Source organism: Salarias fasciatus, chromosome 6 (genome assembly GCF_902148845.1).
Source record: "Salarias fasciatus chromosome 6, fSalaFa1.1, whole genome shotgun sequence".
Lineage (NCBI taxonomy): Eukaryota > Metazoa > Chordata > Actinopteri > Blenniiformes > Blenniidae > Salarias > Salarias fasciatus.
The window spans coordinates 34,872,544-34,889,999 of record NC_043750.1 but is presented as its reverse complement, the minus strand read 5'-3'; the positions used below and the strand labels follow the sequence as shown (position 1 = coordinate 34,889,999).

Genomic DNA, 17,456 nt, shown 5'->3' with positions numbered 1-17,456 from the left:
TGGTAATCTTTATGCGGACTCCAGACAATAGGGGGCGCTGCGGCAGACACATTGTCACTAAAGGCCGCTGCTGAAGGGCTGAACACGCCTCCGACCAGCAGGGGGCGCTGCAACACACTGCAGTGCTCCTCCGGGCAGCAGGGGGCGCTGCTGGGACGCTGCTCTCGGCTGCCAGTGAACTATGTCCGGATGGCCGCGGCGCTCCGCTTCGTTTTCCAAACAGAAAGCTTTCCCAGCCCCGCTGACTTAGAACGGGATGGCGGAGGAGGCGGACGGCGGCGGTCCTTCCCGGTCGGAGAGGAAAGCGTTGGAGAAAGCCAGAATACTGCAGCGGGAGAGCGAGCGGAAGATTTTCAGCCTGGTAGAGACGTGAAAACGAAGCGTTTGTGGCCACTAGCTAGCCGGCTAAGCGAGCAGGTGTCTAACCCGGTCCTCTGCCCTCCAGGTCGGACGGCTCCTGAAGAAACCCGAGGCCGAGCGGTCGGAGGAGGAAGCCGCCGTGCTGCGGCTGCACCGGGACACCGCGGAGGAGCTGTGCCGGAGGCAGGTCCGCAGGAATGTGCTGAAGAGGAAGCAGGAGGAGGTGAGCTCTGCTGTGGGCTCTGGTGACCAGGAAGGGTCTCTCTGACAGCGTTTTCCACAGACCTGGATAAAGTATCCAGTATTTCTCATTTCAAGATGAAACTCGTCTTGTTTCAAGGATCAAAGTGACTGAATGGCTGACTCTTTCTCTCCAGAGGTCGACAAACTAACCCTGTTGCTGCACCTTACAACAAAATACTGTTCTATGAAGTAATCACCAGTTTTGAGGAATTAAAAAAAGCCCTCTAAATATGAGTTTTGGGAAACGGTATTTGTAATTCTGTTAAAATAGGTTCCTTTTTTAACATTGACACAAATTTTGGTTCTGCATACAATCAAGATGCACTTTAAAGGCAGACTTATCAACTGTGAGAGTATTGGCATCTAAATCTAACCAACAGTGTCAGATCAACTGTGTATTGTTTGTGTCGTTTTTTTAAGACGTATGTGTGTTTAATGAGGTATTTTGAAGACTAAAAACAGAAGGTCAGCAGAAACATGGGCTTTCATGGTAAGTTTTATTAATATTTGAGTGTGTGTGGAGATGGATCTGCTGCATTCAATCAAAATACAATGCTTTACACTGAGATGCTGTAGTTTGTTCCCAAAGTGTGTCTATTCTGGGATCAAATTATGTCCCAAAGAAACATTAAAAAAAAACTTGCAGACACTGTTTATTTGGCTTTATGGGAATTCTTTTACCTATGTTAATTTTTATGGGTTTTTCCTGTACCAGGGAGGAATGTGCAACTTGTCACATTTAGAGGTCTCTGAAGTTCACATTCATTTTCAGAAGTTCTGCAGAACTATTAAAATTTAACTAATTTTTCTGATGTGGAACTTCAATTCAAGGGGATATATTTACTCAATTATTTGTATTTGGGGCAACTTTTTAATCCAAGAGCCTCCAGTTTTGGGTTTATTTTGAATGTTTAGAGCAAGACCTTTTGTTTCTTGGTTCTATCAGATTTCTCTTGGAAAATGATGCTGAAGTAGAAATTGGCTTCATTTCTTCAGACACTCTAGACTGGGACTTTCCTGGATTTGTTTGTGCATGAAGTCCATTTTGATGTCTATTCTTTAAAGGTATTTCTTTCCCTTTGTTTTCAGGTGTGTGATGATGTTGAAGAGTTAAAAACTAAAATCAGGCTGCTAGCTGCAGCCATCAAGCAAGCAAATCGTCTGGTGGTTTACACTGGAGCCGGCATCAGCACAGTACGTCAAACTCTCACGTCTGTGTCTTCCTTTTTTTCTCTTTAAAATTTAAGTACAATGACAGTGTGTCTGATTTTAGGCAGCGTCTATCCCCGACTACAGAGGCCCGAATGGAGTCTGGACGCAACTCCAGAAGGGACGGAGTATCAGGTAGGACACGTCTTCATGGTAACTTGAAATTATTTCAAATGTACTTCCTCTCTAATTTTTGTGGGTTTTTTGTCTCGACTCACAGCTCAACAGACCTGAGTAAAGCACAGCCGACACTCACACACATGTGTATAAGAACACTCCACAAGGAAAAGCTGGTAAGTGAAGCCATCTAGTATCTTCCATTAACCCTGTATGACAGAAGTTTTCACTGTGTCAGATAATAATCCTCAGGTCTCCTGTGAGATAGTTATTGGACTTCCTATTGTTTGTTACTATATATGTTTGACAAATGTGTCCTTATTTTATCTTATTTACTACCTGCTTCCTACTTATTTCATTTTTTGTCAAACTGTTGTGATAAAAAGGAGGAAAAATTTCTGCCAGGAAGCCGCTTCTCCATGCTGCTGCACGCAAAACCACCTCTGGGTAATGATTTTCCACCGTGTGTCTGTAAAGGTGAAGCACGTTGTGTCTCAGAACTGTGACGGCCTTCATCTGCGTAGCGGTCTACCCAGATCCGCCCTCTCTGAGCTGCATGGAAACATGTTTATTGAGGTAAGACACACACACACACACACACACACACACACACACACACACACACACTAGTCCTTCTCGTTTCCAAATTCAGTTGTTCTGATGTGCTTGTTTTTCTTTTTTTTGTCCAGGTATGTGCCTCCTGCTCCCCGGTCAGAGAGTACGTGCGGTTGTTTGACGTGACTGAGCGGACGTCTCTGCACCGCCACGGGACGGGCCGCAGGTGTCACCACTGCGGAGACGAACTGAGGGACACCATCGTGCACTTTGGGGAGCGCGGGACTCTGGAACAGCCTCTGAACTGGAAGGGAGCTGCGGAGGCGGCGGAGGCTGCAGACGTCATCCTCTGCTTGGGCTCCAGTTTAAAGGCAGGTTTTAAAAAGCACAGTGGATCTGACAGTATGATGTGCTGCAATCATGATGAGAGGGACCAACCTCATTCTGTTTTTGATTTAACTGTTTACAAGGACACAAACAGACATTCAGTGTATTGGCATCTTCATATTCGAGGGATTTTGCTGTCGTTTTTCTTTGTCCTGTAACGTGCTATATAAAACAAATGTATACTTATTATTAAGACTCCAAAAACAGATTCTTGTTTTTAAAGAATTCAACACCTCTATTCTCACTTCATTATGACGGGGCAACTTAGAATGAAATCAATACCACTACATCCTCCTCAGGGACGTCAAACAAATGGACCAGTTGCCAGAAGTCAGTCTAATCACACCCACAGCATCACTCTGGAGTGTAAAGGTTATGGAGGAAAAATTAAATGTTTGTCAGTTAGTTAGATTAGCAGATTAACACTGAGACCCACTACTGAACTTCCAAACCCAGCAGTAAATTAAGCTTAATTTATTTATTTATTTATTTATTTATTTATTGGCTTAAAATCGAAGACTGAATGATTTATAAATGAATTCTGCAGAGATAGTGCACCTGAGAAGTGACAAATGGCTTTAATCTGACGGGAATCTGAATTTGTGTGGCCGATGTAATTTAATTTTGCACTTTTAAACCACAGTTTATCTTGGGTTTTGTTAAATGTGAATTTCTTTCAGGGTACGGATGTTTTGCCCTAACACAATAAACATTAGAAGTGTTCCAGGCTTTTATATTTTCATTGTACTGTCTGGCTGTGGTCCCTGAAATAATTAGTGTGACAGTCATGATCAGAGACCAATCAGGACTCCTGAAAAACACTCGAATGCAGCATGAGCTGATTAAGTTCATGTAATTGTCTGATCTAAATATAGATTCCTTGTTTTGAAGCTACAAATCAAAGCCAGTTTTCCAGTTAGCACCACAATCAAAAAGCTCTTGACAGGTTTTATTTCGCTCATGTTCCTACATTTGGAACAGCTCTTTTTATTTGGCAGGATGTGAAGGCTGTTTTATTAACATGGCCCGTTGCGTTTTCTTCTGTGTTTTGTGTCTCGTCCTTTAGGTGCTGAAGAAATACGCCTGTCTGTGGTGCATGAACAGACCAGCGAGCAAAAGACCAAAACTTTACATCGTCAACCTACAGGTACGATTCCTCTGGTGCTTTGGCTCCGTGTTCTCAGACATTTCTCTGCTGCATCACTCCTGAATCAAACAACTGCAAACTAAGCTTAAAAAAAAAAAAAAATATATATATATATATATATTTTTTTTTTTTTTTTTTGGAGAGCACAATCCATCCATCCATCCATCCATCCATCCATCCATCCATCCATCCATCCATCCATCCATCTTCCACCGCTTATCCGGGGCCAGGTCGCGGGGGCAGCAGTCTCAGCAGTCTCAGCAGGAATGCCCAGAGTTCCTGTCCCCAGACACTTCCTCCAGCTCTTCCGGGAGGATCCCAAGGCGTTCCCAGGACAGCCGAGAGACATAATCTCTCCAGCGTGTCCGAGGTCTTCCCTGGGGTCTCCTCCCGGTGGGACATGCCCAGAGAACATCCCCAGGGAGTCGTCCAGGAGGCATCCTGAAAAGGTGCCCGAGTTACCTTAGCTGGCCCCTCTGGATGTGGAGGAGTAGCGACTCTACTCCGAGCTCCTCCCTGGTGACTGAGCTCCTCACCCTATCTCTAAAGGAGCGCCCAGCCACCCTACGTAGATTGACCAGTAAATCGAGAGCTTCGCCTTTCGGCTCAGCTCCCTCTTCGCCTCTTCGCCACAACGGACCAATGCAACGAATGCATCACTGCAGCTGCTGCACTGATCCGCCTGTCAATCTCACGCTCCATCTGTCCCCCACTCGTGAACAAGACCCCAAGATACTTAAACTCCTCCACTTGGGTCAGAGTCTCTCCACCGACCTGGAGAGGGCAAGCCACCTTGTTCCGGTTGAGGACCATGGCCTCAGATTTGGAGGTGCTGATCCTCATCCCTGTCGCTTCACACTCGGCTGCGAACCGCCGCAGTGCATGCTGTAGATCCAGGTTTGATTGAGCCAACAGGACAACATCATCTGCAAAAAGCAAAGATGAAATCCTGTGTTCCCCAAACCGAACTCCCTCCGGCCCCTGGCTGCACCTAGAAATTCTGTCCATAAAGATTATGAACAGAACCGGTGACAAAGGGCAGTCCTACCTGAGTCCATCATGCACCAGGAACAGGTCCAATGCGGACCAGACTCCCACTCTGGTCATACAGAGACCGGACGGCCCTTAACAGGGGGCCCCAGACTCCATATTCTCAAAGCACCCCCACAAGACACCACAAGGGACGTGGTTGAATGCCTCCTCCAAGTCCACAAAACACATGTGAACTGGTCAGGTGAACTCCCACGAACCCTCTAGCACCCTATGGAGGGTATAGAGCTGGTCCACTGTTCCACGACCAGGACGAAAACCGCATTGTTCCTCCTGAATCCAAGGTTCGACTATCGGTTGAATCCTCCTCTCCAGTACCCTGGAATAGACTTTCCCAGGGAGGCTGAGGAGTGTGATCCCCCTATTGTTGGAGCACACCCTCCGGTCCCCTTTTTTAAACAGGGGGACCACCACCCCGGTCTGCCAATCCAGAGGCACCGTCCCCGACCGCCACGCGATGTTGCAGAGACATGTCAACCAAGACAGTCCCTGCACATCCAGAGACTTGAGGTACTCGTCCACCTCCGGTGCCTTGCCACCGAGGAGCTTACCAACCACCTTGGTGACTTCGGCTTGGGTGATAGACGAGTCCACCTCTGAGACCTCAGTCTCTGCTTCCTCCTCGGAAGACGTGGCGATGGGATTGAGGAGGTCCTCGAAGTATTCCTTCCACCGTCCTACAATATCCCCAGTTGAGGTCAGCAGCTCCCCACCTCCATTGTAAACAGTGTTAGTAGAGACCTGCTTTCCCCTCCTGGGGCGCCGGACAGTTTGCCAGAATTTCTTCGAGGCCAACCGGTAGTCTTCCTCCATGGCCTCCCCGAACTCCTCCCAGACACGAGTTTTTGCCTCCACAACCACTCAGGCTGCAGTTCGCTTGGCCTGCCGGCACCTGTCAGCTGCTTCGGGAGTCCCATGAGCCAACAAGGCTCGATAGGACTCCTTCTTCTGCTTGACGGCAGCCCTTACATCCGGTGTCCACCACAGCGTTCAGGAGTTGCCACCACGACAGGCACCGGAGACCTTACGACCACAGCTCCGGGCAGCTGCTTCAACAATGGAGGTGGAGAACATGGTCCACTCGGACTCAACGTCCCCAGTCTCCCTCAGGACATGAGTGAAGCTCTCCCGGAGGTGGGAGTTGCCTTACAGCACGTTTGGGTCTGCCAAGTGTGTCTGGTTTACTCCTCCGCCATCAAATCCAACTCACCACCAGGTGGTGATCGGTTGACAGCTCTGCCCCTCTCTTCACCCGAGTGTCCAAGACATGCGGCCGGAGGTCAGATGACACAACAACAAAGTCGATCATCGACCTCCGACTTGGGGTGTCCTGGTCCCAAGTGCACTTATGGACACCCCTGTGCTCCAACATGGTGTTTGTTATGGACAAACTGTGACTAGCACAAAAGTCCAATAACAGAACACCACTCGGGTTCAGATCAGAGAGGCCATGCGATCCAATCACCCCCCCCTCCAGGTCTCGCTTTCGCTGCCCACGTGGGCGTTGAAGTCCCCCAGTAGAACTATAGAGTCCCCAGTCGGAGCACTGTCCAGCACCCCTCCCAGGGACTCCAAGAAGTCCGGGTACTCGAAGGTGCAGGGATGCGACCCTCTCGTTCACTGGGGAAAACTCCAACACATGACGGCTGAGCTGTGGGGCTATAAGCAAACCCACACCAGCCCGCCGCCTCTCACCGCGGGCAGTGCCAGAGAAGTGGAGAGTCCAGCCCTTCTCGAGAAATTGGGTTCCAGAGCCCAGGCTGTGTGTGGAGGTGAGCCTGACTATATCTAGCTGGTACCTCTCAACCTCCCTCACAAGCTCGGGCTCCTTCCTCGCCAACGAAGTGACATTCCATGTCCCTAGAGCTAGTCTCTGTGTCTGAGGATCGGGTCGCCGGGCACCCTGCCGTCGGCTGCCACTCAATCCACATTGCAGAAAGCACAATCACAAAGTTTAAATGCTATGGATGCTCAGTTGCTGATTTTGAGGTTTTGCTTTTGTTTCAGTGGACACCAAAGGACGACCTGGCAGTGCTGAAAATTAATGGCAAGTGTGACGAGGTTATGAGTCTCCTGATGGAGGAGCTGAACCTCCAGATTCCTGCGTATGAGAAGTAAGAGTTAGATAACGAAATAACCACGAATAATGGCACAAATGTGGAAAACTATGCTTGAATCAGTTTTGTCAGACGTAACAGTTGAGCCTGTGCAGTATTAGATATGTAGCACACTGCCACATACCTGACTAGCATGTGGATTTCTTGAATTCAACCATGAAAATGTGGAAAAAAAGGAGGTTCAAATGCAGAGACAGTACATTGAATTGGCTTTGTTTGAGCTAACTCTATGTACAGAAGAAGGACTGGGTGGTGTTTTAATTATGGCTCCTTCACTCTCATCAGGGCCGATGACCCCATCTTCAGTTTAGCCACACCTCTGCTCCCAGAGGAGGGGAACACCCATTCTCGAGAGGTGATCTCGCCCCCTGGTGGACAGGAGGACTGCTCGGCGGATACGGAGGAACAGACAGACGAAGCCTCGTCCGTGCAGGGCGGCTGGTTCGGCCGAGGCTACGGCAAAGGCAGAAGGAAGAAGAAAAAAGCTTCGTAATGCAGCGAACTGAATGGACTCCAACATTACGGTCACTTTTTACCAGCTCCCTGTCCCGGAGACTGATTCCGACTTTAGTCCCCGTCACAGTGACTGGACCTCTCAGCTTTAGTGTGTCTGTTTGTGTTGGGGAGTTACACGCAGTCGTGTGTATGTGTGTGTGGTATTCATCCAATTGAAAATGCCACTTTGCACCATGAAATTATTATTTTTTTTAATCACACTTTTATGTAAAAGTGGCTTTTGTCATGCAGATGCATAGCAGGGCTGTTTATCTTCAATTTAGAATTTTCTTTCGGTCTCTCTCGATATGGAAATTATTTGTTTTGTTCCACACAGAGTGGAAAGCAGTATGTAGAAGAAACTGAATTACAACACAGTGCAGTGTGTTTCCAGCCATATTTGAAGTTTAAATAGCACCATAAATGTAAGTGGAGTATAATTTAATGTTTTTGCCAGCAGAGGTTTTACAGTTACTTATGGATCTGAGTGTTGGCACCAGAGCAGAGCCACATTCAGTCCTTGTCTTATGGATGGAGCACATGTTCATGTGAGAAGCGGCTCCTTTCAGCTGAAGGTGTGTTTAAGATTTCCTTCGACAGCTTGGGCATTTTCTACATGTATTAGAGTTAAATATATTTTTGTAGGACATTATTTTCTACAAATGTTGAGAAGTTAGTTTTAAATGTAACCTTTGTTACTGATTAGTGTAAAGGTGTTTCAGTTTACCTTGAAGTTTCAGAGCTCTGCTGTAACCCCTCAGGTTTGATCCTGCTGTACATTACAAGTTGTGGATTGTCGTCATGTTTACATTTTCCTCTGGTGTTTACAGTGTAAGAAAGAAAGCAGAGTTATGTTGTCGTGTTGAGCTTGTGTTTACTGCAGTCATTGGGACCAATTGGCATAGTTCTCTCCATTTGTCTCAGAAAGATGTTAAAAATCACAGCTTTTACCATATAGTATCAGAAGTTAGGACGGAATGTCCTCTGTAAGCTTGTTTTCAGTATTTATGAAAGTCAAAATTGAAACACTCCTGCAATAATACTTTTACATAGTTTGGGAAAAAATGTGGCAATGTTCTTTTGAGAATAAATCACTATGTGGTGAATTTTTACTACATGTCTTTGATTTATGTAATGCTATTACAATATTTGATCTATAATGTATGTTTTATAATATCAATGCATCTTTTATGCAAAACATTTACACTAATCTATATCAAGGCATACATACGCCTATTTACAAATGCATACATGCATACATATAGGGCTTTCACGTTATTTAATCCAAGAAGTTTTGACGTCAGAAGATGTCATTAGGATTGGACCTATGTTGAGATTATAATTTTTGCTGATTGTTTGGCTTTATGGAAAATAAACATTTTCATCACATCTACTTCGCACTGCAACAAAGAGATATGTTTGAAATTTAAAGGTGATTGTGGAGCTATTTCGAGAGGAAACTGATCAGCGCGCGGCCCCTGAACTCAAGATGTGTTGACGCCTCTGATAAAGCGGCTCTGGGCTGGTCGTCACGTGACTCGCTGATTACGCAATCGGCACGTCCTCCTGAGCGAGCGTCCGATGTGACGTCACACCGGAGGCGTCGGCCGCTCCAGAATCTGACCGGCGGAGAAAGCGGAGACAGAGACCGCGGGGCGTCCTCGGGGAGCGGGTAGCCGGCTTTTAGGAACTCGTACACTTGTGCTACATCCGCCTGTCGCCGTTTCGCCTCTCTGCCGTTCGCCTGCAGCCGTCAGAAATGATTAAAAACGGCCACCACGCGAGCAGCGACCGGCGGGGGGACGCCGGGAGCGAGCCGGCTGCCTCCGCCTGCAGCCCGGAGAAGAGGAAGCGGGTGGTGCGGCTGTGGTGTGACGGCTGGTGAGTCCGTGTGGCCGCCCCGGCCTTTCTGCCGCTGCCGGTTTATAAAGTCTGGAGATGATCCTCCTGTTGATCGCTCATTATGTAACGTGCACCGTGCTAGCGTGCTAATGCTAACAAGCGGCTTAGCAGGTCGTAACTTGGCAACAGGAGTTTAATATCGTAACTAATAAAATGAAAGCATTAGAGACAGATTAGATTAATAATTTTAATTCTACCTTAACTACTTTGAATAAATCGTTAATAAGCGCTACTGTGTTTGACCAACCTGTTTTACTTTGATGAAGCTGCAAAGCCATGAACACACATCAAGCTGAAGTCCTGAATGAACATGACAAAGTGTTTATTATTTATTTTCAATTATACCTGCTGCTGTTCTCTCCATATCACTATTATGTTCCCATCAAATATGAGCTCCGGTCTATCCTAAATGTTGCTGTGCACATGAATGACACGCTGTCACAATGTTTGTGTACATGTACACGAGATGCAACTCCAGTTGCTCATCAGTATGACAGGAAGGAGCTGGAGAAGCACGTGGTGTAGTGTTTAGTACTCTCACATCATACTGATAATATCCTAGTGTCAGGCCTGGGTTGGGGGAATAATGAAGATAACCCTTTGCAAGTTACAGGTGAACTGATCACCATCAACAGTTTGCAGTTGGGGATTTGACTCCATCTTTCTCTTTGCCATGGGATGACCTTTTGAACTGAGATACTGTAGTTTGCATACTCTAGTAACGTTTTTATTTTCACATTTCTTGTGCCCTAAATTAATTTGTCACAATAATCAGATTATGCTGGAGACACTGTTGTGTGTAAAAATCATCCAGTGCATCTTTTATCTTCAGAGGTGTCACATGAACTTCTTTGAGTTGTGGTCTCATTGTCACTTTCGCTTTTGGTATCGTTGTGAGGAATGGTTCATTCTTAAGGTGATCTGCATCACTGACATTGCTTTTTAGGAAATGTTGATCAACCTCATCCGGGTGTGTCTCAGTTTGTCATTCTGCAACACTATGTTGTGTTGTGTTGTGTTGTGGAAGGAGATCAGGAATCTTCTCATGTTTTAGCGTTTAGATACATGCCGGACTCACTCACTGCACTGGACAGCAAGCGGGTCACTGACAGCTCGTATGACCTGTGATGGTTAAAAATATCTGACATAGTAAACACGTGGTTCAGTGTAATGCAATATGCTGCTGAAGCCAGACATCTGTGGCTTTTGATGTAGTTTCTATGTAATACATGGGGCCAAAACCACAACTTTGACTAACTCCAACTATTTGTTTTTATATTCCATAATATTACCACTATAGATCATGTTTGAACCTCAGTAACTGTAAAGCAAAGTTTGACTGTCAGTTTTGAGATGCATGTGAGGAACTTCTTTTATTTTACGTTCAAAATGCAGTTCATCTGTCCTTTGAAAGGCCTTATCCAGCTTAGCATTGTGGGATGGTGAAGCTAATCCCAGCTGACCATGAGAGGCAGGTTTGACCTGGGAAAGGTCAACGGTCAGAGGGTCATCCATCCGGGAAATTCAAACTCCCCACTCAGCCTCAAACAACTGTTTTTCTGAACAGTGTGAGAAAACGGGATCGTCCTGAGAACAGCCATGTATAAAAAGGGAGAACATGCAAAATCCACACCAAAAGACCCCCAACCAGGACAGGAAGCAGAGCTGAGAGTTGTAATCACTGCACTACTGAGTGTTCTGCAACCCAGTGAAAGTACCGGTATGCTAAATCCACATTTAAAAAAACAGGAGGAATCTTTGTGCTATAATTCTATTACTTTATCAATAAAATAAATGTAATATAGTGGAAATATTAGTAAACACATCTCTAAACATCTGCTTCATTCAAATGGGGACACAATAATTGGATAGTGTATCAGGAAAAACTATTTTATACATGTTTGAATGTCAGCGTTATTGATGCTGGTTGCTAAAGACTGAAGAAGTGTGTGTGGGTGTGCATGCGTGCGTGCGTGCAGGCTGGCTGTACATGATGGAGTGCTAAGTATTTTTTTTTTTAAAGCAGGAATGTGAATCCTGGAGGCACTAAACAAAAACACATGTTCATCCATTCCTCTTCCATCTTGCTGTCAGGCTGCTCAGCAGCATCTTAATCTCAGATGGAGATCACCGAAACACAATATGCTTCCTCTTGATGTTGACGCGGTGGCGTAATCGGACAGGACAGGCTACTCGTGTCTGTTTCTTTTCTTACACATTATGCAATATATCGACTGTGGGTTACTGAATGGCAGAAAGCAAATAAACACGGGCACACTGCAGACACTGTGTGTTTGTTCTCACCTTTTGCCCACTGACCGCTGCCGTTTTAACCTACAGTAACCCTGCAGCAGAAATATGGCATGACAATGTCACAGTGAAAGAAGGAGAAAGAAACAAATATGTGTGTGAAACGCCTTCGTATATCTGTTCTTTTTCATCTGGTGACATTTCTGTCTCTCTTTCCGTCTCCACAGTTATGACATGGTGCATTACGGTCACTCCAACCAGCTGCGGCAGGCTAAAGCCATGGGAGATTTCCTCATAGTGGGAGTGCATACCGATGGTAAGGCTGTAAAAATACCCCGCATCGAGGCTGGGAACTGATCAGCTCACATAAACAACCCTTTTTAAAGTCTTTCTGGTTCTTTTCCTGACTTTTGTTGCCCTCGTTCTGACTTTTTGAGATATTTTGATGCAGTGAAATTCAAATTGAGTTATTGCAATGGAACTGTGAAGTCTTTTCCAACATCACAAATGTTTTTTATATGGTCATTGTGGGGAAAAAGTGTTGCATTTGATTTTATTTAATATGGATGGATACATTTTAGCTACATTTCATTTTAAATGTCTGAGGCACTAACATAGAACTGATGAATGCTCTGTGTAACGATTAGATCACATCATGTACATAAAAGAAAAAGCATTTCCCATTGAGTTTGAACGAGTAAAATGAGGCATATTAACCATAATTACCTTTATTTTAGTTCTATGAAGTAAGTTCTCACTCGGCAAAATACACTTAATGATCAAGTTGTTTTTATGTTCAGCAAATGAAAATGCAGCAGCAAATGACGTTTTATTTTGAAACGAGTCTTTCATTGTGTTTCATAACTCACATCATTAAGTTTCATTCAGTTTGTTATCTGATAGAGTCAGTAACACTCTGTTCTCTCTCTCTCTCTCTCCTTCTCAAAGCGGAGATTTCCAAACACAAGGGCCCGCCGGTCTTCACTCAGGCAGAACGCTACAAAATGGTGCGAGCCATCAAGTGGGTGGACGAGATCGTGGAGGGAGCGCCGTACGTCACCACGCTGGAGACGCTGGACAAATACAACTGTGACTTCTGTGTGCACGGAGGTGAGCCGCTGGCTTTTAGACGTCCGCAGTCTCCTCTGGGCTGACGCAGTGAGACTGTGGTGGAGCTGCCTGATGAGACCTGGGTTTTATTTTTTTCCTTGTGTGTGTGTGTGTGTTTGACAGACGACATCACGTTAACGGTAGACGGCAAGGACACGTACGCGGAGGTGAAGCGTGAAGGCCGTTATCGGGAGTGTAAGCGCACTCAGGGGGTTTCCACCACCGACCTGGTGGGACGCATGCTGCTAATGACCAAAGCCCACCACAGCAACATGGTCAGCTCTTGCTTCTCCACTTAGCTTTCAGAAGAAACTTGTTGTTTTATTTTGTAATCTCATTGGATTTATTTCTTTTGGCAGGATAACCCAGATTACCAGCAGCATACCGACAACTTTGGGAAGGTGTGTAAAATAGCTTTATGCTGTGTGTTCTCATAAGCAGTCACTTATATTTGGCACTTATGGTCTTGGAAGTAAAACGTTCTTCACAACACTTATTAGGAGAAAAGAAGATTATCTTAAAAGTATTAAAATGATTTTATACTGTAACTGTCAAGCTGCTTTTCTTAGAGCATGTAAAACCTCATAAAGTGAGTTTGCACTGTGCGTTTGAACCAGCTGTGCTCTGACACACAGCTCCAGCTAACGCTGCAGCCCCGCATGACGTGCTGAACTACTTAACCCCAAATAATCCACTCTGCTATACAGCAAATACACATCTGCTATCTGGATGGATGATACAGCCAGCACTGCTCTGTGCTTTGAGTCCAGCACGGATAGCAGTGCAGCCGCCGCCTCTGCAGTCCTTTTAGAACGTGTTAGCGGCGTCTTCTCGCATCAGCTGTGAAGCAGGTCTGTCAGCTGCGCTTTGACACAAAGTATCTGTTGTGTCTCAGGGTCCTAAAGGTCACAGCCCGTGGACGGGAGTGTCCCAGTTCCTGCAGACGTCCCAGAAGATCATCCAGTTCGCCTCAGGAAAGGAGCCTCAGCCCGGGGACACCATCATCTACGTGGCTGGAGCCTTTGACCTCTTTCGTATCCTCATTCTCTGGAAACATTGTAAATGGGTTGAGAACACTGACAGGAATCATTCCTCTGGTGTGTGCGTGTGTTTATGTGTGTGTAGTGTGTGTTTTTTTCCTTGACCACAAATTCCTGTCAGACATCGGCCATGTTGACTTTTTAGAGATGGTTTACAAACAGGCAGAGAGGCCGTACGTCATCGTCGGCCTGCACTTTGACCAGGTGGGTGTACACACACACACACACACACACACACACACACACACACACACACACACACACACACACACACTCTTCAGAGGATGAGAAACTGGCCTCTTCCTGCTGTTTCAGCAGTTATTGTTAAAAGCTGCATTGGGACCAGTTCAAACAAGAGCAGCTCACACTTTCTGGTCACACACTGAACATCCCTGCACACTTCTGCTGGTGTGTGTGAGCGGCAGTGTGTACCACACACACATCTGACATACTGCCTCGTCTGAGGAGAAATGTCTCACCTAGATGTCTAAAAACTGAAGCTGCGCCCTGTGATCTCTTCATTGTCTCTAGGAGGTGAATCGGTACAAAGGGAAGAACTACCCCATAATGAACATCCATGAGAGGACCCTGAGTGTGCTGGCCTGTCGGGTGAGTCCACACACACACACACACACACACACACACACACACAGCGTGACGTGCTCCTGCCCGGTGTTGTCGGAGCGCTGCAGGCTGAGCCGGGCTCTGCGCCCTCCATTCCCCCCCGTCATACAGAACAATGAGTCTCTGTGGCCCATCTGTGCGCCATTGTGTGTCCCTTCAGCAAACATTACGCAATCCGAAGACGGCGCCGAGCTCTGCCAGCAGTGTTACTCATCTCACTGCACGGTGCAGAATTTGGCAGGAGTTTCAGCAGCAGCTAGTACAAGAATGTTGAGCTGTTCCTCCATTCAAACACACTCTGAGTGAATTTTCCACGTGTAAATTAAAGTGAATGGCGCGAAAGGTCATTGAAAATCGTCTGCCGTGCTCTGTGTCTTGGTCTAGTACGTGTCTGAGGTGGTGATCGGTGCTCCGTATGCAGTGGGGAAGGACTTGTTGGATCATTTTAAGGTGAGCAGCTTTAATTCACATTTTCAAACCAAGCATAAATATTTTAGTCCATTATTTATGGTGTTTGGTTTAAGGAAAATAAAATCCATAAATTAGTGCTACAAATATTCTTCTGGGTGGAACGAGGCTCATCCCTTTAGCTGGACTCCCGACAGGCTGGATCCAGTCCCAGCTGACCTCAGACCAGCAACAGAGAGACGGCAAACTGTTTCAGACTAATTCAGACCCACAGTCTGTTTCCTGGTATCTCCTCACCTGATGATCATAACTTTTCTCTAGCAGCTGACCGCTTGTGGTTGCTGCAGATCAGCGTGTGTTCATGTGGCGCCCCCTTGTGGATGATTTAAAAATGAGGATTATCTTCCTCAAATTAAACCAATTTAGCGAACTGGAGGGAGTTGATAATTCTCACAAGTTCTTTTCAATTATTCAAACCGGTAGAAGTTCAACCAGGTGTGTTTGTTTAAATGCGCAGGTGGACCTGGTGTGTCACGGCAAGACGGAGGTGTTTCCCGATAAGGACGGCTCAGACCCGTACGCCGTGAGTACAGCGCCCGGCCCAGAGTCATCCTGCTGCTGCCTGCTGGGAGCGCTGAGAGCTGAGGGGTCTCACGCCGCGCCCTGCAACAGCTCAATATGGAACATGCTCTCATTTCAGATGAATCCAACACTTTTTCTGGCTGTTAACAAACACAGACTCCTTTTGTAACATGAGGGTTCTGCAGGATTAATTATCCTTCACTTTAGATTCACCGTGTCTCTCTGCTCTGAACGTGGCGCCGCTGTGTTGAATCGATTGGCTCGAAGCTGCAGCTCGTCACTTCGTGTTCATGCCGTGTTTTCCTCCCCCAGGAGCCGAGGAAGCGAGGCATATTCCGGATCATCAACAGCGGGAACAATCTGACCACTGATGACATTGTCCAGAGGATCATTGAGAACAGGTCAGCCATGTTTCCTGCTGCCGTCGCCGCCAGTCTGGACTTTCCGCCCCTTACGTCATTCCGACCGGCTCGTTAGCGGCTTCAGCCTCGCAGTGACAGTGACTCTTATCAGTCCCGAAGCTGCACGAGGTGATGAAATGAAGAGTAATGAAGCCACATCAATAATGGCTGAACGTCGGCGCTTCCTCTTCCATTTGTCCTCAAACGCTGTTGAAGGAATGTTGAATGAACTTGAGCCAGGAAACGATTTAGTTTCTGACGTTACGATCTGCGCTTCGTCTTTTCTTCATTGAGAGTTTTATGTCGTTTTATCAGCTTTCTTCCCCTCCCGTGTCTTCTCTCGCTCGCAGGCTGCAGTTTGAAGCCAGGAACCAGAAGAAAGAGGCCAAGGAGATGGCGGTGATCGAGGCGATGAAGAGGAGGGAGCAGCAGGAGCAGAGCGGAGCGGCGGCTCAGTAGCGGGCCTCGCCGGTTCCCAAGGTGCACCGAGCTCTGAGACGGCGGAGGGACGGCACGGAGGGTCCGGGCCGGCCGGTCCCCGAGGAGCCGCCGGATCCCTCGCTTTGGATAACCTATGAGGCGGCCTGCGCCTGTCTGTACGAACGTCTCCATCCTGACGGGGCTGAGAGAACATCTCCCCTCAAACAATCCCCAGATCTGCAAAATCCCTTTACCTCCTCTCAGAGAACAGTTTTATCTTTCCTGTCATGTTAGTTGTTTTTTTTGTCCATGAATTCTCTCACTGTTCGTCTTTATAATAATCTACAAACATTTATAAATGTGTGATCGTTCATAACTTATTGACAAAAGTATTAAGTGTCAGTTATGTTCATAGATTTTTAGCCAGTTTGATTTTATGAATCCATCTTAAAAGTGTCTTCAGTCGATATAATGGGATATGCTTTAAAGCTCATCACTCACTGGAAGTTTTGGTCACTTTGTTTCCGTCCTGAAAGGAACTCAACACCTCTGAACGAGATTAATCATTCACAACTGTTTATGACAACTACCTGAGTTAGGTGTATGTGTGTGTGGGTGTGTGTATGTGTGTGTGCACGTCGTAAACGACAGTAGTGCCTCATTTTAAAGCTATAACTAATGAAAGGGCTGTGGTTTTTATTAGAATGAACTGATTCCTCTCAGTGGGGGTAAACTCATCCTGTTCTCCTTCCTTCAGTCTGAGAACCTGTTTGTTCTTTTTTATGAGACAATCTAGGAAGTGAAAGATTTGATCCTCAACTCACTGCAGAGAGTCTGTTTTCTTGTTTTTGCAGCAGGGGAATGTGGAGCTGTTGATGGTGGGACTGTGTGTGTTTGTGGGTTTTTTTTGTTTGTTTGTTTTTTTAGATTAAGCAATGTAAGTTTTCACAACCTTTCAGTAACTCTTTACCACTGTGTGAACGTGGCTTTATTAAATAGTTGAAACGCTTGAGCCTTCTGTGGAGTTTGTTCTGCAGCC

General features: G+C 46.3%; 2 protein-coding genes across 2 annotated transcripts; both read left to right on the top strand.

The window, feature by feature from the left end:
• The first annotated feature begins 179 nt into the window (after positions 1–179).
• sirt7 (sirtuin 7) lies at positions 180–8,934 on the top strand. Its single transcript, XM_030093023.1, has 10 exons — positions 180–361; positions 446–583; positions 1,693–1,797; positions 1,877–1,947; positions 2,033–2,105; positions 2,407–2,505; positions 2,619–2,855; positions 3,938–4,018; positions 7,076–7,182; positions 7,471–8,934. Exons 1-10 carry the CDS (start codon positions 257–259, stop codon positions 7,676–7,678), a joined length of 1,224 nt encoding a protein of 407 aa, XP_029948883.1. The 5' UTR covers positions 180–256; the 3' UTR covers positions 7,679–8,934.
• A 353-nt stretch (positions 8,935–9,287) lies between these two features.
• Positions 9,288–17,429, top strand: pcyt2 (phosphate cytidylyltransferase 2, ethanolamine). Its single transcript, XM_030095087.1, has 12 exons — positions 9,288–9,561; positions 12,060–12,148; positions 12,781–12,942; positions 13,066–13,217; positions 13,302–13,343; positions 13,838–13,976; positions 14,104–14,186; positions 14,514–14,591; positions 14,991–15,056; positions 15,532–15,597; positions 15,909–15,997; positions 16,348–17,429. Exons 1-12 carry the CDS (start codon positions 9,440–9,442, stop codon positions 16,454–16,456), a joined length of 1,197 nt encoding a protein of 398 aa, XP_029950947.1. The 5' UTR covers positions 9,288–9,439; the 3' UTR covers positions 16,457–17,429.
• The last annotated feature ends 27 nt before the right edge of the window (positions 17,430–17,456 follow it).

What these genes read in the sequence shown, in the direction of transcription:
- sirt7 (XM_030093023.1), top strand. Translation starts at nt 257, where the DNA reads ATGGCGGAGGAGGCGGACGGCGGCGGTCCTTCCCGGTCGGAGAGGAAA. An exon ending in ATGGAAACATGTTTATTGAG is followed by an intron (nt 2,506 to 2,618) that starts GTAAGACACACA and finishes TTTTTTGTCCAG; the next exon opens with GTATGTGCCTCCTGCTCCCC. An exon ending in TTTACATCGTCAACCTACAG is followed by an intron (nt 4,019 to 7,075) that starts GTACGATTCCTC and finishes CTTTTGTTTCAG; the next exon opens with TGGACACCAAAGGACGACCT.
- pcyt2 (XM_030095087.1), top strand. Translation starts at nt 9,440, where the DNA reads ATGATTAAAAACGGCCACCACGCGAGCAGCGACCGGCGGGGGGACGCC. An exon ending in CGGCTGTGGTGTGACGGCTG is followed by an intron (nt 9,562 to 12,059) that starts GTGAGTCCGTGT and finishes CCGTCTCCACAG; the next exon opens with TTATGACATGGTGCATTACG. An exon ending in AAGCCCACCACAGCAACATG is followed by an intron (nt 13,218 to 13,301) that starts GTCAGCTCTTGC and finishes TTCTTTTGGCAG; the next exon opens with GATAACCCAGATTACCAGCA.